The sequence below is a fragment of the Notamacropus eugenii genome, chromosome 4 (assembly GCF_028372415.1).
Source record: "Notamacropus eugenii isolate mMacEug1 chromosome 4, mMacEug1.pri_v2, whole genome shotgun sequence".
In the NCBI taxonomy this organism is placed as follows: Eukaryota; Metazoa; Chordata; class Mammalia; order Diprotodontia; family Macropodidae; genus Notamacropus; species Notamacropus eugenii.
In genome coordinates this window covers 182,146,064-182,173,955 of record NC_092875.1, presented here as the reverse complement: position 1 = coordinate 182,173,955, position 27,892 = coordinate 182,146,064, and the positions used below count along the sequence as shown (strand labels likewise).

The window sequence follows — 27,892 nt, the reverse complement described above, 5'->3', positions numbered from 1 at the left end:
GATTTGCTGTTCCATCGTTTCTAGTTACGTTCTATTTGTCTTGACCCCATTCAGAGTTTTCTGGGCAAAGATATTAGAGTGGTTTGCCATTTCATACTCCAGCTTATTTTACAGATGAGGATACTGAGAAGTGATTTACCCAGAGGCCAAATTTGAACTCAGGTCCTCCTGACTCCAGGACTATGACTGTTCACCATGCTGCCTGCCTGCCCCATATAGAGTAAATGGTAACCAGCTGCACCAAGTGCTTGAAGCTATCCATGATCTTTGAAAGGTTATGGAGAACAGCAGGATTGGAAAAGGACAAATGTCCTAATTTTCAAAAAGGAAAGGAGAATAATGTTTGCAAACTAATGTTTGTCAGTGAGACTGAAGTCAGCTCCTGGCAAATTCTTGAACATGTTATTAAAAGATGGTTAGTTAACATCTTGAAAAAAAGAAGTGATCATAAAGTGCCCCTGTTGTTTCTCTAAAAATGGGTCATATCAGACCAAAAATGTTTTATTACAATTTTACTATTCTAGTGTATCAGGGAAATGCTGTTGATGTAATTTACCTGGATTATTTTAGCAGTGTATTTGACATAACTTCTCATGCTATTCTTGAGGAAAAGATGCAGTAGAGGTGAACTAAATGATCCAGTTAGGTGGTTTGGAATTCGCTGAATGGCCAAACCCAAAGAGTAGAATGGTTCCATGTCAACTTGAAAGGATGTATCTCCTCTAGAGTGCCCCAGGATTTTGTGCCTGACTGTACTTTTTTTTTAACATTTTTCTCAATGATAAAATGGTTGGATTTTGTCAATGATTAAAGTGTAGATGACATGCTTATCAAGTTGGCAGTTATACAGTGCTAGAAGAGACACCTAACATTAGATGAAAGAGAACCAAAATACTTACAGCCTAGAAAACTGAGTCAAATCTACGCAGATGAAATTTAATAAGGATGAATGTAAAGTGTTACATTTAAGTTCCAAAAATTAACTTCACAAGTACAAGAAGAAGAAAATGCAGCTAGATAACAATTTTGTCTCAAAAAAGAACTGACGCTTTTGGCTGTGTGTTATGGCAACCAAAAAAGCTAATGTGATCTTGGTCTGCATTAAAAGAAGGATGATGTCCAAAACCACAGAGGTAACAATCCAGCTGTACTGGGACCTGGTCAGACCATATTTGGAGTATTGTATTTAACAGCGAATGCTTCATTTGGGAAGGACATTGATGGGTAAGTGGAAGAGCCCTAAAGGGTAGAAAAACGCCTTGAGATTCTTCCATGCAAAAATCAAAGGAACATCAGATGTTTAGCATGGAAGAGGAAAGATTTAGGTGGGATATGACTGTTATCTCAACTATCTGTAGGGCTGTCAAGTGGAAGAGGCAATAAATTTATTCTTCTTGACCCTATGGGCAGAACTGGAGCAACTGGTGGAAGCTTCAAATTTAGTCTGATTTAAGGAAATACTTCCTTACTATTAGAGCTATCAAAAAATGGAATGGGCTGTCTTGGGTAGTTTTAAGTTCCTCCTTCCTGGAAATCTTCAGTCAAAGACAAGACAACCACTTTCCAATTATTCCTATTCAACTGTGGGTTGACCTAAATGGCTTCTGAAATTATTTCCAACTCAGATTCTGATGTTCAATTTACCAGTACTACCATCTGCTTTGAAAAGAATTAGCAAGATATATATAAACTATCAGATTGCTTAGCTTCTCAGAGAAGTGGAAAGGAGAAAGGGAGGAAGAGAACTTAGAACTCAATTAAAAAAAATGAATGTTAAAAATTGTTTTATATGCAATTTGGAGAAAATTCATAAAAAATAAAAATAAGGTCTTTTTTTTCAAATCTGAAAGAGTTAACAAAACAATTCTTTTTTGACGACTGCAGCTAAGAGAATAGTGCTTATATTTTTAATTAACTAAATCCACAAGTAATTTCAAATTGTCATTTTTAAAAGAAAAATAATTTCAGCAACAGAATTTTTTCAAGGAATTTTATCAAAGGTTAACATTTTTACTTAAGGATCAGTGCAAATAACATCCTAAGACATTTTATTATTAGAAAGTGCTATGTGAATGTTTTTCGAGAATATTTTAACATGGTAGCATTCATTCTTTTAAAAAAAGTAAGGATAGTATTCTCAATACCTGAAAACATTTTAACCTAAAATTCTTTCTATTCTTGGTTTGAGAGTGCTTGTTTTATCTTTCTTCAACTTTTATGTTTACCTTCTAACCTTTAAAATTACTATCTTACCTTTTTAAGGTGTCAATCCTAAGAATGTGTCTTTGTTGACCCATGGAAAAGAAGGAAATCCATATACCTGGAATAATTCAATATTTTCCAAACCACTGGGGCCCATTGGTGCAGGACTTGCTTTCAAAAGGTCTAATGCAGGTAAACCAGGAGGTCAAAGAAATATTTACTCCATTTTCTCCCTGGGATTTTTTTTCCTTTAACAAGATTTTAGAACATGCACCATATACAGAGATATTTTGGAATGAAGTCAAAGCACCAGCTTCTGTCTTTAAGATTTATTTGTGCAATGATTACTCAAACATTTTGTACTGCTTAGATGTCAGTCTAGAGCCAACATGGCATAAAGAGCCAGCCTAGGAGTCAGGAAAACCTGGGTTTAAGCCTAACCTCTGACACATACTAGCCATTGTGACCATAGGTAGGTTATGTGACCATTCAATGCTTCAAGCAACTCCTTAAGGCTATAAGTGACAGAGGAGAAGCCAATGCGCATCAGGAAAGGGAATTCCCCACACTGAAGCAATCAAATCTGTCCAAAGAAATAAAGAAGAGATTATAGTATTATGATTTAATCATATGTTTTCCATTAGTGGTCAAGATGAAGAAATTCATCTTCAAAGTTATTATCAACTATACTCTTTACTTCTTCATTAGTAAAGAAGAGTACAATTGAAAATAACATTTGCTATGGTTATTTACTGCATAGAGAACTGACTTCAGACTTGTTCTGACAGACAATCACTTATTTTCAAAGGTTGATTTTTCTTTATCTTTTTCAAAGCTTATTTTCATTTATTCAATAAATCTTTATTAAATGGCTCTTACTAGTAAGGTGCTATGCCAAGTGCTTGGGATAGACAAAGACAAAAAGAACGAAGTCGCTTCCTTAAGAAGCTTATGTCCCATTGGGGAACACAATGTATTCAGTGACTATTATGTATAATTTGAGGCCGGAGAGAGCGCTAATAACACTGGGACCACAAAATGCTTCTCTTGCCTTGGGGGTTCCCAACCTGGTGTCCATGAACTTATTATTGTTAAGAAAATATTTTGATAGCTATATTTTAATACAATACAATTTATAATATCATGTAATAAATTCTTTGTAATCCTGTGTTTTATACCTTTAAAAATGTTTCTTTGAAAAGGTTCCATAGGCTTCACCAGACTGCCAAAAGGGTCCCTGAATGATAAAGCATTAAAAACCTTCACCTTAGGGGGGGGGGCCTAAGTTGAGGCTAAAGAAAACTTAAGGATTCTAGGAATGAGGTTAAGGTGAGTTCATGTAGGTCATCCATAGGTGCAGATATGGGAGATGGAAAAGTGAGGGCACCAGTTTGGTTAAAAAATGTACAGTGTGTGAAATGAAGTGATATGAATCAAGCGTGGAAAGGCAGATTGGAGTCAAACTATGAAGGGCTCTAAAATGCCAACCTGGGAGTTTGTATTTCACTCTGGAGGCAATAGGAAGCCACTGAAGATTCTTAGACAGCAGTAACATGGTCGTACCTGTGCATTAGGAGGATTATTTTGGGAACTGTATGAATGATGAATTAGAGAGGAGAGGCTACAGTTAAGAATATACTGATATAGGAGACTTATAATAATCCAGCTGAGAATTAACGAAGGCCTGGAGTAGGGTGGTAGCCATGTAAATGGAAAGAGGGGCCAGATACGAGAGATATCATGAATGTAGAATTTACAAGATTTGACAACTGATTGAATACAGAGGTGAGAGAGGGTGAATAAAGATAACTTTGAGGTTGTAAGCCTGTAACACTAGAAGGATGGTGTCCTCAACAGAAATAAGAAAGTTTAATAGAGGGCAAGGTTTAGAAGATGAAGGTAATGAGTTCCATTTGGGATATGTTGACTTTTAGATGCCTACTGGATATTTATTTGGAGATGTCCAGCAGCTGGTTGGTGTTGTGAACTGTTACACAGGAGAGAGAGTTGGTTATTTCTTGTTTTTCATAAGACATTTTTTCGTTCTTTTCATTCTTTCTTTTCATCTGCCTTCTTTATAGAAGAAAGCATAATTAAACCAATTGAAAAGCTATCATGCAAAGAAATGTTACCTGAAAAAATAGAGGAAGCAAAAGGTAATATTTGGTTATTAGAGGTTGGTGTATTTTATTCGCTATATTTATTCATTTTTCTTTTCTCTGCTTGCTTTGTACTCAAAACTGGCTTGCTGCTACACCGACTTTATATTTCAACCATTAATAAAGCTATCAGGCTCTTTTCATTAACTTTAGATTGCTAATTTTTTTTTTGTTGAGCTCTTAAGAATATGGAGATATGGCTAGAGTCCTGTATCATTTAATACAAAACTAAAGAGTTTCTTCTTCACTTATCTTCTCAATAGAGGGATTGCTGAAGAGTCTGGGAAAAATGAAATAATCCCTCTTGCAGAATCCTTGAACAGGAGGAAGGAAGGAAGTTCCATTGGTTCTGTGTAGTGTCTCCTTTCTGTCCTTCTTTCTTTTCTCCTTCCAGTTTCTTTCCCATCCATAATCTCTTCCCTGCCTTTCCTGAAAGACATCCAGGGCCATAATAACCTGGGAAGAGGATGGATCTGCTTCTGAGAGATAGGATTAGAAGACAGAGGGAAATGTGGCACAGAGGGAGGTAGAGAAAGGATAGAGAAAATGTTCTCTTTAACTAGGAACAATCTTGAGGAATAAATACTGTTAGATATAATGGCAGTAATTCTGTAACTGACAATATTTCCACATATTCTACCCTATTTTCCCATGTTAAATAATGGCTATTCAAAGAAATCTAATTCAACTAAAAATATATAATTTTTATTTTTTTAATATTTATTATAAATTTATATTATTTTTATATTTATTTTTAATTATATTTATATATTTATATATTTATATTATAAAGCTCTTATATTTTTGCCAATATAGATAAGAGAGTTCTACTTAAGTACACATAGCCATATTTTAAAAGTTAGCTCAATGAGGAAGAGAATGTGTAAATGTAAATTTTATACTTTTGATAATAATAATGCTTGATGATTATGAACATCTATGTCTAGTTTGTTGTCTTACTATTCAAAATCAGCCTAAAATATTTTTGGCTTTTCCATAATCTGACTGTAAAACTTCATACTATGTCAATAGGAAAATTTGGAAGTTATACTAATTATAACCAGCCAGGATATATCCCTTCATTTCACAAAAAAGAAGTTGGCTCAGCTGGCCAAAGGATACACTTAGCACCTCTTGGTCCCACAACTTCAGGTAAGAAGTGTCCTACTATGTAAATTTCAAGCTACAGGTTACGTAATCACTGTTTTATGAAGGCTAAAATACTTAATCAAAAACCCATTGTTCATTTTAAGTTTGTTTACGTTGATCCAGTCATTACTTTGCTAACAGAGTTCTGTTGGTTCATTAGCATGTTCTGGGCAACCCATAGTAGGCTGGTCTGGGTCTCACAATAGGCTTCTTGAGATCATAGGATTTAGAACTGGAAAGAACTCCCTTCCCCTCATTTCACCAGTAAAAAAACTGAAACCCAAAGAGGTGAGGAGACTTTGCCCAAGATCCCACAGTAAGTGACGGTTCTCTATAGCCCCATTACTTAGTACACAAAAGCTGTGAAATCCAGTCATCTGATGACTTTTATTTTTCAAATTTAGCCCCCAGAGGGTCTTGTGTTCCCTCAAAAAAAAGTTACCCCGGTATGCTACTACCAGGTGGCAATAGTGTACCTTGGCCACCCAGCTTCAGGGCATAAGCTTAATCTGTGATTCAAAATGGAGCCTCTATGTCTGAGGTAACTTCGATTTCATCACAAATTCTCTACACTTTTACAGATAAAATTAAGCAAACATTAAAATGGTACTTTTAAAGCAAATAAAGCATATTTTAGCTTGATGTGAGGAAAGAACTTCCCAAATATAGCAGGACAGATGAATGGTCTACCTAGAAAAGTAGGGAGCTCCCTATCCCTAAAATTGGTCAAGAAGAGAACACATGATGCCATATCAAATAGAGATGTTGTAGAAGGGTGATTTGTGTTCATTTATGGTTTAAACTGGATGGTCTTTAAGAAGTCCTTTCCAACTCTGAAATCCTGTCACTTTTCAAAAAACTACTCTAAAGCACAATTCATTATTTCTGTAGGAAGTCTGATTGTTACTGTTTATCCTGTTCCAATATTCTACATTGACTGATCAGAATGTCTAACCTTATTAACTCATCCTTCTATCTTAATTTAGGGTCAAAACCTTCTTTGGGTTTGCACTTGACTCTTGTGTCTGGTACAGTTTGACCTTCTAGTTCCTCCCAAACATTAATCCTTCTGCTTATGGTCTTTATCAAAACCACTGATTAAAAGTTTCAAAACTTATCAAAGGAAAGACCTTGGACAAATCACCTAGCTTCTCTAGGGTTCAGTTTCTTCACCTATTAAATAGTGGATTAGTCTAGATAATGAGGAAGGTTCCTCTCATGTCTATAATTATTAACATATTAGATAACCACACTTGTTTTTTAAAAAAAAAAAAAAGGTCCTCTTGCTTCCTACCCTAAGTTACTGTCTTTTCTACTTCCAGTGAAACAATAGGAAAAAGAGAAATAGATATAGCTATGCTGCACCCCTGGCTTCCCCTTTGATAGCAACTAGCATACTTGTCTGCCACTTTACCCTTTGGTTCAGAAACTAAAGAGCCTCTCCTTCCTTTATTTTTTTTTCAGACTGGGAGAGTTTTTAAATATGTTTTGATGTAATGGAAGCTTGTTCATTAGGTCCAGAACCAAGTTGGTCTAGTAACTGGCACCGTTTTTTTTCTCATTATGAAAATTTGAACTGACTATATCTCTTAAAATGAAGTCAAACATTTAAATAAAATTAAACAGAATAAACTGGTTTCATAAGCCATTACTTTATTCTCTAAGATCAATACACCACAATCAGGGTTTGGAGACTTTAAAATATAAAATGTCCTGAACTCCTCCGTTTGATTTTTGTATTTTGCATAGAATAGAAGTGCTTGATGGAAATTTAAAGTGACTGTGCTCAGTTAACCTTAATTTGTGAAAAGAATTGCTGAAGGAGACTAGATAAGTAACTTTTATATATAGAAATGATTACCATGAGAAATACTGCAATAAAGCCTCCTCATAAGGAGTCATTTACCATTGCTGAATAGCAATTTGTAACAGACAATAATGCTTTTTTCCTTAATTAACTATATATATTTTAATGCCTGGGTACAGAGTTGGGACTAGGTATAGGTAAGGTAGGCAGGTGCGTAGGGTGAAGTACATGGTAGGGTTTTGAGGGCAGTTTTTAATATTATTTTTAAATAAATGCTTATATTTTTAACACCAGAAAATTCCAGCACTAAAGACAGTACATATTACAGTAAATCCTCTTGGACAAGATGTGTTGGGTGGGGAATACAGAATGTCATTTTCAAACCTGACCTAGAGCCCCTGGATACCTTGCCCTGCCTCTGTCCCTCCTGTAGGAATAATCAGCAATTTTTTTAAAAAAGTATTTGTTACGATTACATTTGTAAACAATATGAATGTCATAATTCATGTATTATTTGTTCTGTCAGGTTATCATGCTTATTCCTGTTTCTTTTCCAAAGTAAATGTTATCTTATAATTTTTCATCTCTTCATTTACTCTGCCTATCAGATAAATCTACAGACGGTGATAGGAGGAAAGGTAAAAAAAAGAAGTAAATGTTAATTACTCTCGAGTGATAACCTTAGGAAAACTTTGTGTGTAAGAGAAGTATCTTCCAGTGCTCCCACTTTTGTGAATCTCCCACAAGAAAATAAAACCAGGTCATTACCGTATTTACTCAAATATTTTCCCCCTCCTGTATTCTCTTGCTCTCTTCCTCCCCCCTCACCCAATTTTGAGAAGAAAATCAAGAAAAATCCTCCACTGCCCTCCAGGATCCCATACATTTTACACATTTTTGTCTCTCTCTGCTTTGGAATGGCAACCATGGCTGCCAGGAGTAGGTCCTTGGACTTTTAAGAACTTCAATCAATTTTTGCAGCTCAAAGCAGCTTGTTAGTTCAAGTGGAATATCCTTGGCAAGGCAGAAAAAAATGTTTAAAGTAAGGCTAGACATACCCACGCATCAAAAGACTGCTTGCCGGTAGCTGTGTGGAGTCTGGGGAAAGAGATCAGACTGAGTCAGCATTCATTTCTCTATCTCTATGCAACACTGCCCCTCCCTCCAGTACTCTTTGAGGTTGTTGGCAGATATGACAATGAGACGAGGCATTTCCAGCCCTGCCTAGAGACAGTGAGGTGGTTATGTAGGGATTTAGTAGTTGTTTCATCCCTCCTCGCCCCCAGATTAATGGTACATATGTGCCACATCAACAGTTTCTACAGAAGAAAAAATCCTAGATGTAAACACGGCCATTTAATCTGCTTTCTATTTCCTCTCTGAAGCACTTTCTCAGAAAACTTAGCAGACCCATCACATACCTGTCTGGGTGCCCCATGATGCTTTTCCCCTCTTTGCTCTCCAATACTCAGATTTTTTTGCTTTGTGTCTCTTCCAGCCCCACCATTTAAATAAACTCATCATGTGTCTCACCCTCTCAGGTCCACATAGCTTATGATCTCTCCATAATGTGAAAGGTACCTTCGTGGAAAATTAATGTCTGTGTTTTCCGGGGACACTCTCCTTAACCTTTGTTGTCTAACCTGTCAGTGATTTTTAAGGTTGGAAATTTCAAGCCAAATAAGAAATAAAGATTAGCATCATGTTAGGCAAGTGAGAGAGAAATTTTCCTGGCAGTCATTGCCTTTCAGCCACTTATCATATATCATAGTTCATAGCTTTATGCTACCTGGGTATAATGTAATGTAAACAGTTCCACACTGAAAAGTCTTTTTCACTCTAAGCTAAGAGTGGCAGAAGACTAGGACTCAGATGCTTGCATAATTCCCCCCACACACCCTGTTTTAGAATGAAAGTATCAGAGAAATGTGGGAAATTATGCGAGCAAATACGGTATAATTGGCCTTAGAGTGCAAAAAGTGCCATTTTGGCCTTTACATTTCATCTTGACCTTTGGGCTTTAATGCAAGGATGGCAGACACTATGCAATGTGAAGTATTCATGATGCCAGTTTGAATTTTCTATAGTTATGCAATATTTGGATACTATGTACTTGCTTCATTTAGACTCATCTGCATTGTAACATTGAACAATTCACGAAAATTATGTCTATTTAAGGGTTCCTAGATTGTGTAAACACCAGAAATTCCAAGTAGATCCAGCCAGCCTGACTCAAAGCAGTGGTGCAGTCAGAGTAATCCTCGCTGGCATCATCTGCATGGCACTTTAAGGTTTGCACAGAGCTTTACATGGTGGCAAGAGCACTGGGTTTGGAGTCAGCAGACCTGAATGAACGTCCTAGATCTATAATTTATTATCTATGGAACCTTAAGCGATCACCGAGCCTCTCAGGGACCTCAGTTTCCTTATTTGTAAAATGAAGAGGTCAGACTAGATGAGGTCTGAGTTCCCTTCCAGCTCTAAATCCTATGGTCCTATTTTTTAAAAACCACATATGTGTGCATGTATATGTGTATATATACATGTGTATATATATGTATATGTATGTGTATATTTACACACACACATGTACGTACACATCACTCCTTGCTAAGATGAATCAGAAATTTCCAGCAGTGTGGGAACTTGAACATGTGATTGTCTGTGTAAATTCCAATTATGCCAGCACAGCCCTAAAAATTCTACTATAGTTCTACATGGACAGTGCCTTAGTCTTTGTTTCTGTTTAAATCTAAAAAGTAGAGCCATTGGAGGTGTTCCATAGAAACTACTTCATGAGTCTTTTGAAAATTAATTGAAATTTCAAAACTTTTCCCCCTAAAATGACAGGATTAATGACCTTCTTTGAAATGTTTGTAATCAAGTCAATTAATATAGTTCTCATTTCTAATTTTGGTTTCTTTCAGATTATGCCTGGAACACAAAAACTGGTCGGACCCAGTTTTCAGGCCCTACTTACAATCCTACAGCAAAAAATATAAATATTTTAAATCGTGCACATCCAGTTCATTCAGTACATGGAAGAACAGACTGGGTGGCCAAATACGGAGGCCATCGGTAGAAGGGTTGTTTCACAATGCCCTCCTTGGTCTAGTACACTATGTTCCATTGCTATACTCGGGGAAATGTCTACAAATGTTTATTTCCACTGATTTCTGGAGAAATGTGCAACAGTGGATAGTTTAAAGGCAAAAAATCATCTTGTATTTTATTCCATCCTTAGAAATGAAAAACACATCTCAACATTATTGTCTACAACAGTGATTTAAGGGTAGAATTTTACAAAGTATTGAATAAACTTTGCCAAAGTATCAAGTATTTTGATCTAGAAATGAATAGATAATAAACACTACAAGAAACCTTTTTCTTTTTAAAAACTCCTGAAACTTGGACCTTTTTTATACAATGAACATTCTCTCTTTGTTGCATTGTTTTGGAGGGATTGGCCTCCGATTTCTGTATTTATCTGAAAACTCCTTCAGACCATGGTAGGCTCTCGGAGATGAGATTTGAGCAAGCCTTTTCCTACTGTATTGACTAATGGAAAGTAAAAAAGATGATAGCTTGCCATTTTATGTTTTCTATTTTATAAATACTAGACAATGGTCATTTTACCCTTCCACAAATAAATATTTTTTTCTAAGGAAGGTGTACTTAATACAGAGTATATCAAAATTATGCTATGAGGATACAGTAGAGGAAGATTCTATACACTTTGTGTCTGGTCTTAACCAACTACAAATGATATGTTCTGGTGACTGTAAATTTCACTGGTCTGAGGACTTCCAAATTAAGAATATGACACCATCAAGAATGTCCCTGAAGTTATGTTAAATTTGTGTTTACCAGCCTTATAGAATGTTACCACTATGTTCTACTGAAAACAACCATGAGATATGTGATCTTGTTCCTGAAAGTAAATTGTTGATGTTGTAGATCACTGGCATTTGACCTAAAAGCAAACGCATTCATTTGCTGAGGCAACGATGGCACTGAAGACGCATTATGTAGTTTTACTTCATTATCTGTATTTAAGGTAGACATCTTAAAGTTTGTACTACTCCATTTAAACCTGCTGCTTTGTTAACTAGAAAGACTGTTGATTCTTTTAAGATACAACGTTATCAATTGATATTTTTATATATTTTAATACTTTGTAAAAAAAAATGTAGCTGTTATTGCCATCATCTTGTGGTTCTGTAACTTGTGAGCTCTATCGAATGGCATGTTGGCAAAAATGCAAGCATTTTTTGCTACAATAGCTGCGCCTTATATTGTTGAATCATACTATATAATTCTGGGAAAACACCTAAAGAATAAATTGTCTGATTAGTAATGTGCCACAACTTTAAATCAACCATATTGCTCTGTGTTTCTTTGTACAATTTGGTCACTCCTTCAGTCTAATAAATTGTTTATGTCATCGACAGTCTCTTAACTCTGACTGGTATCTATTGAAACAATTACAGTTAAATAATAGAATCATGGATTGTTAGAGATGGAAGGATTCTCAGAGATGGTCTAGGTGCCATCCTCTGACTTTGTAAATATAGAAACTAGGGTTTAGTTGAAGGGAAGTGACTTGCCCAAGGTCACACAGCTAATTTGTCAAAGAGTTGGAACTAGGATCCTGGCCTCCTGACTCCCAGTCCAGTGTGCTTTCCACTAGATTAGGCAGTTTTCCATTTTTAAAATAAAAATGTAACCGTTATTCCTCAAGGTCTGTTTTAGAGAGAAGATAACTTTAGGGCAAGTCTTGCCAGATTAGCCATTTGCCACATACCCACAGATAACATATGCCAGGTTAACAGGAAAGAATATTGATTTTATTTATTCTACTAATGTGGGAGACTTGAGGGTCATTTACAGTTTGGTAAATACTTGCTATTTATTTATGAGGTTGTCCATGCCTATGACAGTATTTCATCATTTAAAAGTTATGCTAAGAAAGGTGGGATAAAAATTTTACATTGTTTTAATTGACAGGATTTTCAGTGGTTTTTATAAATTACTAGAGCTCAAACAAATGCTATGTGTCATGGGCTTATAAGCAGAAACAAGTACAAAGCTCACATCATATTTACTTTATAGGGGACAAGAATACACTTAAAACTATGTCAAAATTATCTTATTTCCTTCTGCTTGACTCCATCTTGATTTTTCCACTCTGATTTTGTTCACTGAAATTTAATGTGAGCACTACCTGTATTGCCCTATTTCCAGAGAATGGGGCAACTGTCAAGCTTTGAATGTTCCAAGAGAAGACCCAAGGAACTCCCCCTTTCCCATCACTGTGGGATCCATTCTGCATCCTTTGCAGAGAAAAAAATGAGCTTTTTATACTTGTTTTTTGTTACTTACACATAAAGACAAAAGATCTCTTTAAGATAATACCAACAATCATAAAATTCCTACCTTAACTTTCTAGTTATTAAATAGTCATTGCTATATTGAGGGCCTCCCTGTTGGAAGATAACATGTTCCTGGGTCTCCTCCTCTGGGACTTCTACTCTGGAAATGGCTCACAGAGCATTTTTTGGTACGTGGCCTAACCAATAGAGTGGGCCATGGAGCCAGAAAGACCCGGGAAAGGCTCTCAGCTTCTGTGCCCTAAACAACTCTCTACATACAAATTGCAGAGAAGATGCTGACCAGATTGGTAACGGAAATTCTTGTTTCATTGGAATCACCTTTCTAATCTCTCTCCTATCTCTATGGAAACTCTCAGGTGATGATCAGTTGCCTGGGGTAATCTCTAACTTACTCAAGCAGGTTTCAGACCCAGCTCAACTGCAGGCTGAAACAGAGACCAAACCTTATTCAAATTCTTACCCTATGAAAATCCTGGGGAAAAGAAGTGGGAGGGAAAAGTTTGGGCCTTTGAGCATTCAAGATTTAAAGCAGATACTGATGACCCAAGATCAGCCAACAAATGCCAACTGCCTTGTTTCATAGGAGGCTCAGTATCACAAGGAGGGCATGGAACTGTTAAAAAACCTCACTTAAACCTCAATTAAAAAAAAAAAAAGGAAAGAATACTGACTTAGGACCAGAAGGCTGCCCACAGCCCTGATGGCTTCTTGAAGAGGAAAAGACCCAGAGAGAAAGGTGTAGCCGTGTTCCCCTGGTGCACTGACTCACCAGGAAGGCAGCTAGAGGGCAGATGTGGTATGACGATGGTTCTCTGAACCCCTTCACAATCTAATGTGCCTGTGTTAGGGACCTGCAAAGCTGATGGGCCTTGGAGAATTAGTCACCAGATGGGAGTCTATGATAACATGCTCATTCAGATACGATCAAACTATATTCTATAAAGGCAAATGATCAGAGTCTCTACCCTGTCCCTTTAGAGGCATATTTGAAGATACTATAAAAGTATGGAGTTAGTGCTGAGATACAAAACTTCATTTGGATTTATAATCCCAGGCTTTGGGAAGAAGCAAATTATAAGTTGTTAGGCTATGGTACATATGAGAGTATTAAACGGGTTCCAGCAAACCGAAGTCCAAATTTGCCCTTATTCAAGTAGTGTGCCCTGGGAAAAGCTATATAAAAAATAAAATCTATCCCATTAAGCATATAAGATTGCTCAGTTGCTCAACGTATTATATGTTTATTTTTCTCATTAAATGATGAGATGCTGATAAGAGAAGAGAAAAATACCTAAAGACCAAGTAATTTAGTCCCAATCTGCCCCTATTTGGTTCCCTCCCTTTCCCCTGAAATACATATTTCTGTAAAAACCCAAGAAGCAGAGTCAGAAGAAAAAATGTTCTGGCTAATTGATTTTCTGTATGCCTTAAGATTTTGCAAGCTTCCAAGGCTTAGTGTTCAGAGAAAGAGGAAGCTCTGACTCACTGGGGGTACAAACCAAGACACAGAATTATAAGGAATAATGTTTATAAATAAGGGATTTTTTTTTTGCTGCTCATATCAGAAATCATATGGGCAAAGTGTGTACACACACATGTAGACATATATACTTACGTGTATATACATGTGTATACATAATGTAGACAGACTCACATAGTCTCACACAGAAAGTAAGCAACCACCATATGATTAACATCCAACCAACTTTCTTTATGGAATTAATCTTAGCACAGAACAACATATGTGGCCTGGAAACTTCTGTTCCTTGCAAGAAATCTTCCTATGGAATGGGGACAAAGAAAAAAAGCTTACTAAAGATCTGAGTGGTAACACTGAATTTATACACAGCATATTTTCTCCTACAAATATCAGCTAAATACTTTATTTGTTCCTGCCCTGCACTTATAAGTAGCAAGTCTTACTTTTATTGTAAAGAAGGTAAAACTAAGGGTCGGAGAGATAAAGGCTCCATCCGCACAGATGAGAGGTGATAAACACCCAACTCCAAATATGCTCGAGGGTCTCGGGCAAAGTGGTGCAATCAAATCCAGATGCAAACCCACTTGAAGCAACTGGAGTTATTTTAATCTCTTTCTAAATGTAAAGCCTAAACATAGTGGGAATATCCAGTAAAGTGAAATGGGTTAACCTGGAATACGTCCACAAGATGTGAATACAACTTAAGTAACTACCACAGAGTGACAGAGAGAGAGAGAGAGAGAGAGAGAGAGAGAGAGAGAGAGAGAGAGAGAGAGAGTGTGTGTGTTACAAATCCTGGGAAACCAAGTAAACATCTTAAAAATTTTCCAAGGTTTTGAATATAAAATACAAATAAAGGTGGTCTGTGCCCACCAAGGGTGTGTCTGACAGCTCTGCTTCAGGCCCTTTTTTGTCAGTTTCCGAAGCTTTCTGGTCATTGCATTGGCAGGTGCACAGACTTCAAACCCTGAACTCAACTACCAGCTATGCACTGTGTAGTTCCCAGGGTTGGCTTCCGAAGATAAATAATATCTAGAACCCTTGCCATAAGATGGCCCGCTAAAGCACGGAACTGGTGCTAACACAGGACTGTCTTTGTTCCCAAAGTTTGGTTGGGTTAAATTTCCCGAGTTGTAGTCACTTACTACACAGACCTGTGACAGACAACCAAGCCCACATTCTTTCAAGACTCCATGTAACTGAGACCCCATTTACAATACAGGTTTCATAATCTTCCTGCACACATTCAAATAAGAAATTCCACTCTCTTCCAAACCTTGAGAAAGCTCCCCTGCTTGCTTCTTAGCTCAGTAGGTAGCTTAGAACACACCGTTACAGTGTCCCTGCAAATAAACTGTAAGGAAAAATTATTTGGCAGATGATTAGTAAAGAAATCACTCAACTGTAGACGTGAGGTACCAGAATAACATGATTGCATAAAACATTTTAATTGATGTTCTGAGACAAGCGTGTATAACTGGGGATAACCAAACATGACGGAAATACAAATTTTTCATTATCTTCCTTTCACAATGTGGCTTTTTGTGGTATAGCAGACAGCTCCTGCAACCAGTACAAAATATTTCAGTTGTAACAAGATGACAAAATCCAATCTCTGACACCTCTGGAGACAACTTGAAGGACCAAACTATTATAGTGGCAATCTGCTATGATATGGGATTACTGCCTACAAAGAGATTCAGTAATTGATGGGTCACAGTTCAGTGCTTCTCTGGTTAAAAAAAAATCTCCAAAAATATCAGGATATGTACAAATGCTCAGGTCCTCTGCTCATTTCCCACAATACACTCAAGTGTTGGAAGTTTTCAAAATTCCTAATCAATCTTGACTCAGATTTATAGTTATGCTTGCCGGGGCTTATCCAACATCTTTAATCCGAGTCTTCCAACCATTAGGAGACTATTAAAAAGAAACACAAAACAACAACAATAAAAAAGTTAAATAGACATGCCTCTTCTATTTTGTGGAATTTGGTAACTTTGTCCTGATTGCAGCAGTTAACTGCACTTTTAATCCACCCTTAGAACAACATTTTGTAATAGTACATAGTGTTAGAGTTTTACACTTGGAGTCCAAATAGTAAAATGTGACCTGAAACCCCTACCTCTACCTCCCCTCACAGTTACAGACTCATGTCAGGCCTTCTTATAATAATATATTCTTCAAATAACATATATATTATTTGACATACATATGTATATGTCAAAATGAAAATTTCTGCACAACCAAAATACCTTCTTGCCCACTAATTTCAAGCAAAGCTTAACATGGTAACATTTCAGTATAGGGGTTTAAAAGAATTTCACATTCTAGGAAATTTTTTATCCCATTCATTTTAAGGAAAAGAATTCTGCAAATGTGAGACTGTGGAAAGGGCCCCTGCCAACTAAGCTTAGGTGATAGGAAGAATTCAAACAAGGTAAAATAGCTTGCAATTTTAAAATTCGAAATGGATTCAGGCTAGGGAAAAAAATCAAATTTCTAAAACTTTAGGGATTGTTAAAACTGGAGTAGAAAGAAAGGGCAAGCTGGGGTGAGGAAGTACTTTATACCCATTGCCCATTTTTTAAAATTTTGTGACTTGTTACATCACATTAGCCTCCTGAAACTTTGTGTACTGCTAATATTTCTTGATATGTGATTTTTAAAAAGTTTGCTACAGTTTTAAAGTTCATTTTTAATTACAAACTAAGGGTGTGATAAAATTCCTCCAAAATAGAATGCAACAGTTCTATAATGGAAGTCAATGGGAAAAATGGAATTCATTTAACTAAAATTTGCTTTAGAGAAAATTTTCCACTAAACCAGGGACAGGTGTATAGATAAGGAATATAGGTATATCAGTAAGCGTCCTTTCATATTCATAGTAATTGTTACTGCTCTGGCCAGAAACTAAGGGTCTTCCCTTCGTAGGTTGATTCTTTTATGAAGGCAAACTAGGCCATCTTGTGCTTCAATTCCTACCTAACCTTTAACTACTGAATAGGCCTTGCCTCAGACAAACAGATCTGTTAAAGGCCTTAGCTTAAAAAGGCCAAGGTCTCCCACCACATCCAGGGACATCGCCAATCTCTCTGACCTGTATCTTGGACTCCAATGACTCTGAAGGAGAAAGTGAAGGAGAAACTTTGCACAGTTCTGCCTCATTTAAATCCCATTCACTTGCAAGTCAAGACATCACCCTCCTGAGGTCACTGGACCCCTTTGAAAACAAAGGACTAACAAGAACAAATAACATTCTACCTAGATTTGCCATGGAAACATCTACTAGTGCAGAGCACCCATTCATTGAAAAGGGGCCTGGCTGACCCAGGTGTTAACAAAGCTATTTTTTGATCTTCAAATGAAAACTGAAGCCAACCTGTTAGTGTATTTCAGGCTGGCTGATCACATGATCATTAGGACCTGCAGAGGTCCAACAGATAACTGCCCTTGACAAAGAAGAAAGAAGGGAATGGTCAGGGACCCTAAGGCAAGCCATTTCAACTAAGTCTGCTCGGTCACCAGGGGTGCCTGCTTAGGTATGATGTAATCTTCCTCTTCTGCTTCAGGCTTTTCCTTTCATTATAGAAGGTAGGTTTATACCTGTATCATTAAATTACCACCTAGAGCTGCACCTGCTTTAGAGGGGGCTTTGTCATTAGGTGCAGGTGTGTGAATTTAACAACTAGTTCATGACATCTTTCTTTGCTCTACTGAAATAAATCAATCAGTAAACTTAAAAATTATCTTAGGCAAAAAATAGTCACCACAGATAATCATTACTTAAACTAAATGAAACAGAAGCCTTTTTTTGACAATACCTGGCACCGGCTATTAAGCCTGCTGGCATGAATTTTCCAGAGTTGTAGAATCTCATTCCCATGATGCCAGCCAGAGTTCCAGATGCAGCTGATAGAAAGTGAGAGAAGAATGGTCAAAATCAATTACCCAGTACACGGTTGAGTGGCAGCTAGATGGCACAGTGGCTAGAGTATGAGCCCTGGGGTCAGGAAGGCTCATCTTCCTGAGTTCGATCCAGCTTACTAGCTGTGTGACCATCACAAGTCACTTCACCCTTTTGCCTCAGTTTCTTCATCTGTAAAATGAGCTGGAGAAGGAAATGGCAAACTACTCCAGGATCTTTGCCAGGAAAATCCCAAATGGGGTCACAGTTGGACATGATTAAACAATAACAATGTATATCTGAGAGTGAAACAAGAGGTTGAAATACTACTTATCCTTCAAGGCCCACCTCACTCACAGCCTTCTCTGATCAAGGTAGCCATGAGTGCCCTCTCTCACCACTGAATTCCCAGAGAACTTATCTGTAACTTAGTGACATGTTTACTACACCTTTCATTGGTTTTGCTTCCCCCCATCGTCAATGCTGAAGTTAATAGGGCTGAGTCCTCCATTGTCCTTAAGTGATTTCACACACTAATTTCAGTAAGAAAACCCAAATCATGACCACGCAAATATACATAACAGTAAATTATACTCTATATTTCATTTTTTTTCTGAAAATGAACAGAGGTGAAAAGAATTGGAATTTTTTTGCAGTGACTTCATCACTGTAGTGAATGACCAGTAGGGAAACTCTTTACACTGCTGTAGATCATCAACTAGTCTCAGAGCTGCCCAGAGACACAGAGGCTAAGTGAGTTGCCCTGAGTCTCAAAACTAGTCAGAGAAAGAACTTGAATCCAAGAAGTCAGTTGGATTCCCACTACAACATGCTGCCTCTCAAACAACAGGAAAAGAGTCTACAAATACAATCAACTCACTCCATCAATACCCTGAAGCTAACACTGCTTATTTCCTAGTTAGTAGACCATAAAAAATACTTACCTAGGGAAACCCAAATGTTCTTGGGATCCTGAGATATCTGATAAGCTCCCAGACCTGCCAGACCACCAAAGAGAAGACCAGCTGCCAGGGATGGGACACTTCCTAGAACAAATTAGATCTAAGTGAGCTATTTCACACTATGGGTCACAGGCAGCCGGCCATTGACAAACTTACCTTTATTACAATGAGAAATAGCAAAAAAAGAACTGTGGTCCAACCAGTTACTGAGGAAGGTGAAGGAGAAGAAAGGGAGGGGAGAAAGGGTAAAGAGGAAGAAATGAAGAGACAAGGAGGGAAGGAGGGAGGGAGAGAGGGAGGGAGGTAGGAAGGCTATATAGAACAGCTCTCAAGAGATAATCACTGAGAATCTCCAATGGACTCTCTCAAAGTCTAAACGGCACCATTTATATAAGGAAGCAGGAAAACAACTGGGAGCTGGTATAGTGAGTGGAATACTTGTCTTGGAGTCAGGAAGACCATGGTTCAAATCCCACCTCATACGTGACCTTGAGTAAGTCATACAACTATGGTCTTCATCATCTGTAAAATGACCTTTCTCAATGACCTTTCTGGTCCCTTTCAAATGCTAAATTTATAAGCCTATGATGAACAAGTTTACAAGGATGAAAATTTGGAGATGGAGAGAAGTGTGCGCTGCAAAGTTCACTTTACCAAAGTGTGCAAAGGTCCTAGCAGAACACCATTCCTTGGGGACTCATAGCAAGGTTCTTTCTGGCTTTACAAGACTGAGATGATAATATTTGGCATTGAAAGACAACCACATGTCTTGGCCCTGTGTCTTGGTCATCTGTATAAAGTAAAGATGACACTGAAAATTACAAACTCAGAAGCAAGCTATTTTCCTGGGATAGCAGATAACCTTTAAAAAACAAAACAGGGAGCTGTATCTGAATAACTGCTACAGTGAAAAGAACATCAGATTTGGAGTCAGGAAACTAGAGTTTAAATTCTGGCTTAGATATCGACTGCCTCTGTGAACTCCAGTAAGTTAGTTCTCTCTGGGCCTCAGTTTCCCCATCTGTAAAATGAATGGACTAAATGATATCTAAGCTGCCTTCCAGCTCTACTTCTGATCCTGGGCCACAGGCCTACAATCAGCCCCAACTCTCTCAAGCCACCCAAGTGGTTTAAGTGAAACTATAACCAAAACAAAACCATCCCTTTATATAATTCCTCACTCACTGGTCCTTCAAAATGACCAGTCACTAATGACAATCGACTATGAAAAATTTAGCTACTCTAATCAATAAAATGATCCAAGACAATTCCAATGGAGCCAGAATGAAAAATTCCAAGAAAAAAATCAGATCTGAGTTAGCTGTTTCACACTGTGGGTCACAGGCAGTGAGGCCTTGCCAAAATTACATTTATTACAATGAGAAATATTTTTTAAAAACCCATAAAACTGTGGTCCAACCAGTTACTGAGGAAAAAGGAGAAGAAAGGGAAGAGAGAGAGGGGAAGAAATGAAGAGACTAGAACTAGGAAGAAAGAGAACTAATGAACTCCGAGTACAGACTGAAGCACACTTTTTTCTCTTTCTGTTTTTTTTTGCAACATGGGTATTTATGGAAATATGTTTTACACAACCTCACATGTATAACTGATATTTTATTGCTTGACTTCTCAAGAGGTAGGGGAGGGGCTGGAGAGGGAATTTGGAAGTCAACATGACAAAATAAATAAATGTTAAAAGTAAAGTCGTCAGTCACCACAGTTAGAAAAACAAGACTTGTAAGAAGCAGAATGTACCTGCTTTTGCATAGCCAATTATTCCACCGGAAGCAACCAATGCTGCATAGCTAAAGCCAATCCAGTCCAGGGCCATCCTAAAAATAGAAAAACAGCAATTCACTGACAATAATTAATAACTCTTCCTCAATAAAAATGGTGGTTAACTAATTGACAAGTACTTACTTATTATGTCCCAGGAGCTTCAATAGGCACTAGTGATACAAAGACAAAAATGAAACAGTCCTGGCCTTGAAGTGTGAAGGCAATTTAAACATCCTTCACTGCTCTGAAAAGTACTATCTCTGTAACTTCAGGGTCTGCCAATATACGCCTCTAGGTGACTCAAGGGAAGTCCCAACATCTTGGGGACTCTTGATATTTGAAAAATGAAGGAGTTGCACATAATGTAGCAGATCATGTTTGTGTATGTGTATGTGTTTGTGTATCATGTTCTGATTTGTTATACGGATTCTTTCATTTATCTTAGTCTGACTACATAGCATGACTATAGTGAAAATATACTCAATAGGAAAGTATATGTAGAATCTATACAGAATTGTATGCAGTCGTGGGGAGGGAGGGAGGTAGTGGGGGGTGGGTGGGCAGTGATTGTTAAACATTAAAAAAATAAAAAAATTTAAAAAAAAAAAAAAAAAAAAAAGAAAAATGAAGGAGTTGGATTAGAAGACCTCTAATAGATCCTAAAGGAACCTAGAGCCTTCTATTTAATACCTGGTCTAGGAGACAGAGCACAGGAAGCCAGACTAGCTTTCTTCCTAGCATAACTCTAACTGGATTTTCAGCTATAGCCTACCCTACGGTGTTGGATAGGTATACTAATGCTTTGCCCACACGGTTGCCTAAACCTGGGCTAATAGACTTTACCTTCTGTTAACTTAAGCCAAAACCCAAAATCTTAAAGGAAAGCCTCCAGGCTCCTTTGTCCTTGACTTTAAAAAGTCCTCAACCTGCCTGGCCATTGTTCCTGGGTTTGGACTTCTGGGGTCTCTTTTTTTTTTCTTTTCATAGTGAAGGTAAGATATATTTATTTCCGTTTTTAAGATACAGTAAAACTTTCAAAGGCAAGGATCCTGCCTTATTTCTCTTTGTATCTCTTAGCACCAGGCATCAAACACATTGACCAATACTTCTAAGGTTCCTTGACTGCAAGTGCTGGACACTCCCTCCATCAAAAGATCACAACCCCTACATACCTAAAGGGATGATTTACTAGGCTGCTAAGGTTTAAAAATAAAAAAGAATCCCTTGGAGGCCGAGCTTCTTGGCTCATCCAGTCCCCAGGCTCAAAGCACTTCCAGTTTACTAGGACTGAGCTCGTGTCCTGTGTGTGCCACAGAGCCTGAGAGAGCTGTCACTGTCCTACGGCGGTGACGCTTGGGAGGAATCCCACCTACGGATCGTAGGTGCTCCTGCTTAGGACAGCTGCTGAATGTAACCAGGGGTTAGCCACATGGCTCCTTTTCATTTTTATTTGTAAGTTACACTCTGAGGAAGAAGGAATGCAACCTTACAGGGAGCATCAGCTTCTCTTCCAGCTCTGCAAACACAGCCTCCCACGGCAGTTTCCAGCGATACTTTTGATACTGTAGCTAACGGGGCTGGCCCCCGCCCGCGGCGGCCCAGCCCCTGCTTTCTGGCTAACAAGGCCAGTGCATGCGGCAAGCCTTTCTCCAACTTTACTGATTCAGCGCTGCACAGACCTTCAGACGGTGAAGTGTGTGCACACAAACACGCACCAACGCGCCTGGAAAAATTATCTGTTAACAGCTTTGTCAGCTAATTTTTTTTTTAAGAAAAATGAGAGCATTACGCAATCCGTTCACTTCGGACGCTGGGAACTCCTAAGCGCGCCAGGGCTAGGAAGGCCAGTTTAGCGCTGCAGCCTTTCCTTAGGGTCTTGAGAAGGACTCACAGCCTGCTCTAAGAGATGCAAAGAAAACAGACCCACAACCTCCCGCGCCCCTGGCAACTTCAAAAGAACGGGGCTGGGAAGCGGGCACTGAGCCCGGTAACCAACCTGAGCTGGGCGCGCTGGGACTCGAGGGGCGGGCGGAGCCGAGGTTCTGCGGTCAGAACGTTCGGACGCTCTACGTTCCACGGTAAGAAAACACTTCCGGGGAAGAGCGAGTGGGCGTTACCGAAAGAGCCTTCCTTGTAAAGCGGCCCATCCCCGCCCCCCAGCCTGGCCTTCGGAGCTGGCGAGCTGGCGATTCCCAAGACGCTTCCCAGGCCGGGTCAGCGAGGTCTCCGACCATCCGGAAGCCCGGAGACGGGGAAAAGAGGAAGAAGAAGAGTTAGCCATCGCTCCGGTGCTCGCAGGCTCCTGCTGTTGGAAGGGAGCCTGGGGCCGGGGGAAGCCACGTGCTGAGAAGTGTTAGCGCCCTGCCCTCCCCCACTGGGAGTCAATTTCACTGTTTAGTAAATTTCAGTGGGCGCTGTCCAGCCCGGGAGCGCCGGGTGTTTAGCGTGACTCTCTGTACCCTTAGGACGGGTTTTGTTTTTCGTGCTTTCCAAGTTGGGTGAGGGAGAGAATGAGGAAGTGAAAATAAAACTGAATTTTAAAAAATTAAATTAAGGAGGTTTAAGTGAGGTCAGTGATGGAGATGAGTCGTGTCCGGCTCTTCCGTGAGCCCGTCTGGAGTTTTCTTAGCAAAGAAGCTGGAGTGGCTCGCTGTTTCCTTCTTCATGCGGGTTATGAGGATTAATGAGTTAATTACTACATAATGGTATTGAATTCCACAGATGATTAATGGGACACGATGTAGTTAGTGCCTACCATGGGCTCAGACTCCCCTCATTTTAGGTCCAAGGAGGGAAAATGGATAGTAGAAAGAGGCCATTCCAATAGAGATCCTCTGATTGCAAAATGTAGTATATAAAGACTCGAGTCTGTGGTATGATAAATATGACTTTAATATGCTTTTGAAGGCCACCAATGGATTTGTGATTTTTTTAAATAGCTATAATAAAAATATTCAATGAATAATTTTAAAATGACACCAGCACCTTGTGCTGGACATATTCTGCAACGTAAGGGGAGGCAGCAATTGTGGATTTAATCCTGTTCTTGTCACTTTTGATAGCTTGTAGGACCTTGGATTTGGACTGGTCACTAATATTTTCTGAGTTTCAGACTCCATCTTTGTAAAATCGGAATAATAATACCAACACTAACTACTTGTTAGGTTGTCGAAGGGATAAAAATGAGAAAATGTGGGCAAAAGGATTTGCAAAACATATATAAATTGTAGCTATGGCTACTCTGTTCTTAAAAGTTTCAAAATAACTTTTAAAACCATTTTTATGTCCCTCTGCACATACAGCACCAAATACAAACTTTTCTACTTCCTTTCAGTTGATCCAAAAGAAAATTACCCAAGTGCTCGTTTATCTTTGTCTTTTAGATCCATTAACACGGGTAGACTATCTAGTTTTTGGCCCTCCAGCTGTGAATTATTTAGCTGAATCTCTATGTCTGTTAGGTGTGACCAAGACAGTACAAGAGGCTGTTGGGTCTGGAGTCTGCTGATTTTCGGTCACTATCTCATCACTTGTCTTCTTCACAGTTACAGCTCAAGGGGGATACCAGAAAGGCTTCAAGAGAAGCTGTTGGTATTTTTAAGAGTGCTGAAAGAAGATAATACTACTTGCTAAAGGGCGATGGGGGGAAGGGGCGGCAGAATTTCACTTGGCTGATTATGATATTTTTCCAACATAAGAACTCTTTTCAATCATAAAATGTGAGAGTTGGCCTGGATATGAGACATCCTATGCAACCTCATTTTGAAAAAGTGTAACTTGAGGTCTCACATATTTTATAAGTTGGACATCAGGATTATAGAATTTAGAGCTCATGGGAACCTTAGAAATCATCTCCCACATGCACAAAAATCTTTATAGCAGCTCCCTTTGTGGTGGCAAAGAACTGGAAATTGAGGGGATGGATGCCCATCAGTTGGGGAATGGCTTAACAAGTTGTGGTATGTGAATGTAATGGAGTACTATTGTACTATAAGAAATGATGAGCAGGCAGACTTCAGAAAAACCTGGAAAGATGTATATGAACTGATAGTGAGAAGAGCAGAACCAGGAGAACATTGTACACAGTTGCAAGCCACTTTGTGCAGTGACTAACTTTGATAGACTTAGCACTTCTAACAATGCAAGGTTCTAAGACAACTCCAAAAGGCTCATGATAGAAAATGTTATCCACACCCAGAGAAATATGGAGTCTGAATGCAGATGGAAGCATACTATATGCTCTCTCCTTTTTGTTTTGTTTTATTTCTTCTTTCTTGTGCTTCATTCCATTGCTTATAATTCTTCTTTGCAATATGACTATTGTGACAATGTTTAATGGGAACAAATGCATATGTAGAGCCTATATCAGATTGTATGCCATCTTGAGGAGAGGAGAGGGGAGAGAGGGGGAAAAAATTTAAAACTCAAAAGTTTGTGGAACTGAATATTGTAAACTAAAAGTAAATAATTTTTTTAAAAAAGAAATTATGTAGTCTAGCCCCTACAGTTTACAAATAAGAAAATCCAAGTCCATGTAGATTAAATGCCCTGCCCAAGGTCATATGTGCAGTAAATAATAGGACTGAGATATTAACCCAGATGCTCTGCCCATAAATCTGAGGTGTTTTTTTTTCCTTTTCAACATTCTTTTGTTTGTTTTCTGTAAACCCAGAGGCAAAACCAAAAATCAGGCTGTGGCAAGAGTTTTAAGAGCAACTCATAATAACCATCATGCAACTTAGGATCTATGGTCAGGTAGAAAAAGAATTAGACTTTCTCTGGTTGGCCCTGGGGCAGAGGACAGAATTAGGAGCAGTGCATGGACATTGTGCAGAAGCAGCTTTTGCCTTAATTTAAGGAAAATTTTCCTAACAGAGCGAATAGGCTGTCAAAATGAATCTGAGGGATTTATGTAAAGGCTGGACAATCACTTGTCATAGATGTTATAAAAGAAATTCTTGTTCAGATAGGGCTTGAACTAAATGGCTTGAGGTCCTTTCCAGCTCTGAAATTCTGTAATTTTTATGTCAAGTATTACATAAACATCCAGATGACATGTGATATTTGATGTCCAATTTCTAATATATTCCTGTTTGTGCCCATTTGAAAAGATTGTTCTGTGTGTTGTGCTCTCAGTTATACATAGAAATCAAGGGAAGCTGCAGCATAAATAATACTAAAATTATTTTTATTTGGTTTTGAAATTAATTTTAAGGTTTTGCTTGAGATTTATCTTTTCCAATGTACTTTTCCTTAAAGCTCCTTTATGCCCTATAAGCACATTCTGGTGGGGGAAAAGGTGAGGGTCATGAAAAGAATATGTTATGTATTAGTGAGAAGCTACCCAGTGATGAAAAACTAACCAGAGTTAAAACACTAAGTGGATAAGGTATCATGCAGTTTGTTTAATGCCTTTCCACTACTACACTCTTTGTCTAATTTCTTTAAGCATAGAGACAAAACCAAAAATCAGGCTACAGCAAGACTTTTAAGAGCAATTTATAATACAAATCATGCAATTTATAAACCACATGTTTCCTTTCTTTGCATAAGAAAGGAAAATCATTAATTCCCAAAAGGGAAGACAGACATTCAATAAATATTTATTGTTGTTAGTTGTTTTCAGTTGTATCCAACTCTTCATGTCCCTATTTGGGGTATTCTTGGCAGAGATACTGGAGGGGTTTGCCATTTCCTTCTCCAGCTCATTTTACAGATGAGGAAACTGAGGCAAACAGCGTTAAGTGACTTGCCCAGAGTCACACAAGTGGTATCTGAGGCTGGATTTGAACTCAGGAAAATGAGTCTTCCTGACTTCAGGCCCAGCATTCTATCCACTGTGCCATCTAGGTGCAAATATTTATTGAGTCCCTATTATATACTAGGTATTAGGTTAGGTATAGAATGTAGAAACAAAGGAGAATAAGACTCAACCTTTGTTCTCTAGGAGGTTACAGCCTAGTACACAGAAACTGTAATTCAAGGTAGAATATGAAAATACAGTGAGATGGACAAAGTTCTCTGGGAGTTGAGAGAAAGCATTCTGTGTTGAATCAAATCAAGGAAAGCATGAAGGAAATGGATTGGATCTGAGCCTTGCAGGATAAAGAGGGATTAGGTGAAATGTGTAAATCCCATAATTGGAAAGATGATGAAATAGCTGGGTTTTTTTTTTTCCAAACTCCTTCAACCTCAAAACTTCAATAGAATGGGATTATCTGTAAGAGACAAATAGCCACATCTGTTAAAAGCTTCAAAGAAGATGAAAACCTCATGAGTTAAAGCAAGGAACTTGAATACTTAAAGACTACTCATTCAGTCTCCCTGCTTCCCAACTAATCTCATGCTTCCACCAATGACTGTCCCCAAATTCCTCTTTAAACGGAAAGAAGCAGCAGAACCAATTCTGCCTAGCCTTTCAAAGAAAAGAGACAGAGAACAGAACGGGGAGGGTTAGGAAGACAGGCAGAATGGAAAAAGCAGGGTTCTCAGAGCCATAGGTTAGTGGGGAATGAATGTAGAACCTGAGGGAAACAGGACTGAAAATCTACCTGGGGCCAGCCCTGGTACCACAGAGGTTACTCAGGACAGGGAACCTTGTCCCAGATGATCCCCAAACAAGAGGATACTGAGGCCACCCAGCAATGTCTTAGGGTGTCTGCACAGCAAGGGAAGAGCGAGGGCCCAGAATGTGAAGAGGATTCCCCAAAGTGAGTGATGGAGAATAGAAAAGAGATGCAGAAGGACTGAATGATCACATGGATCACCCATAATCACATAGCTAAAGTGTGCTGAAGAGACACTGAATAAATATCCATCTCATAAGCAGAGAAACCAACAAAGAGGGTCATGAAAAAAATGGAATAACACTTCAAAATGAAACCAGCATACGTTGAATAAGTACTATAATAATAACATTTATATATAGTGCTTTAAGGTTTGCAAAGTGCTTTGCAAATATTTTATCCTTACAACAGGAGGTAGGAGCTATTATTATCACCCTCATTTTGTAGATGAGGAAACCGAAGCAGACAGAACTTAAGTGACTTGCCCA

General features: G+C 38.4%; 2 protein-coding genes and 1 long non-coding RNA gene across 9 annotated transcripts in view; 1 reads left to right on the top strand and 2 right to left on the bottom strand.

Moving 5' to 3' along the window:
- Positions 1-11,767, top strand: part of MAK (male germ cell associated kinase) — an 80,370-nt gene extending 68,603 nt beyond the window's left edge. For 3 of the 6 annotated variants that reach the window (XM_072603800.1, XM_072603801.1, XM_072603805.1), the window contains 5 exons: positions 2,263-2,394; positions 4,284-4,358; positions 5,394-5,513; positions 7,926-7,955; positions 10,245-10,522. In XM_072603800.1, the coding sequence (XP_072459901.1) occupies positions 2,263-2,394; positions 4,284-4,358; positions 5,394-5,513; positions 7,926-7,955; positions 10,245-10,399 (512 nt within the window). In that variant the 3' untranslated portion in view covers positions 10,400-10,522. Of the gene's footprint in view, positions 1-2,262; positions 2,395-4,283; positions 4,359-5,393; positions 5,514-7,925; positions 7,956-10,244 lie in introns of all 6 variants that reach the window. The other 3 variants (XM_072603802.1, XM_072603803.1, XM_072603804.1) reach the window with 3 other exon arrangements.
- Positions 11,768-14,397: 2,630 nt separating this feature from the next.
- Positions 14,398-15,547, bottom strand: LOC140500830 (uncharacterized). The gene is made up of 2 exons (XR_011965902.1): positions 15,467-15,547; positions 14,398-14,491 (listed from the first exon to the last, which is right to left on the bottom strand). It is a non-coding gene; the product is annotated as an uncharacterized lncRNA (long non-coding RNA).
- A 59-nt stretch (positions 15,548-15,606) lies between these two features.
- Positions 15,607-23,200, bottom strand: TMEM14C (transmembrane protein 14C). Of its 2 annotated transcripts, XM_072603813.1 has the most exons (6): positions 22,835-23,190; positions 20,980-21,008; positions 20,815-20,891; positions 19,042-19,143; positions 18,015-18,102; positions 15,607-16,110 (listed from the first exon to the last, which is right to left on the bottom strand). In XM_072603813.1, exons 3-6 carry the CDS (start codon positions 20,888-20,890, stop codon positions 16,053-16,055), a joined length of 324 nt encoding a protein of 107 aa, XP_072459914.1. In that variant the 5' UTR covers position 20,891; positions 20,980-21,008; positions 22,835-23,190; the 3' UTR covers positions 15,607-16,052. The 2 variants fall into 2 exon arrangements, with proteins under 2 accessions (XP_072459914.1, XP_072459913.1); XM_072603812.1 differs by lacking the exon at positions 20,980-21,008 and having other exon boundaries at positions 22,835-23,200.
- Positions 23,201-27,892: the final 4,692 nt, after the last annotated feature.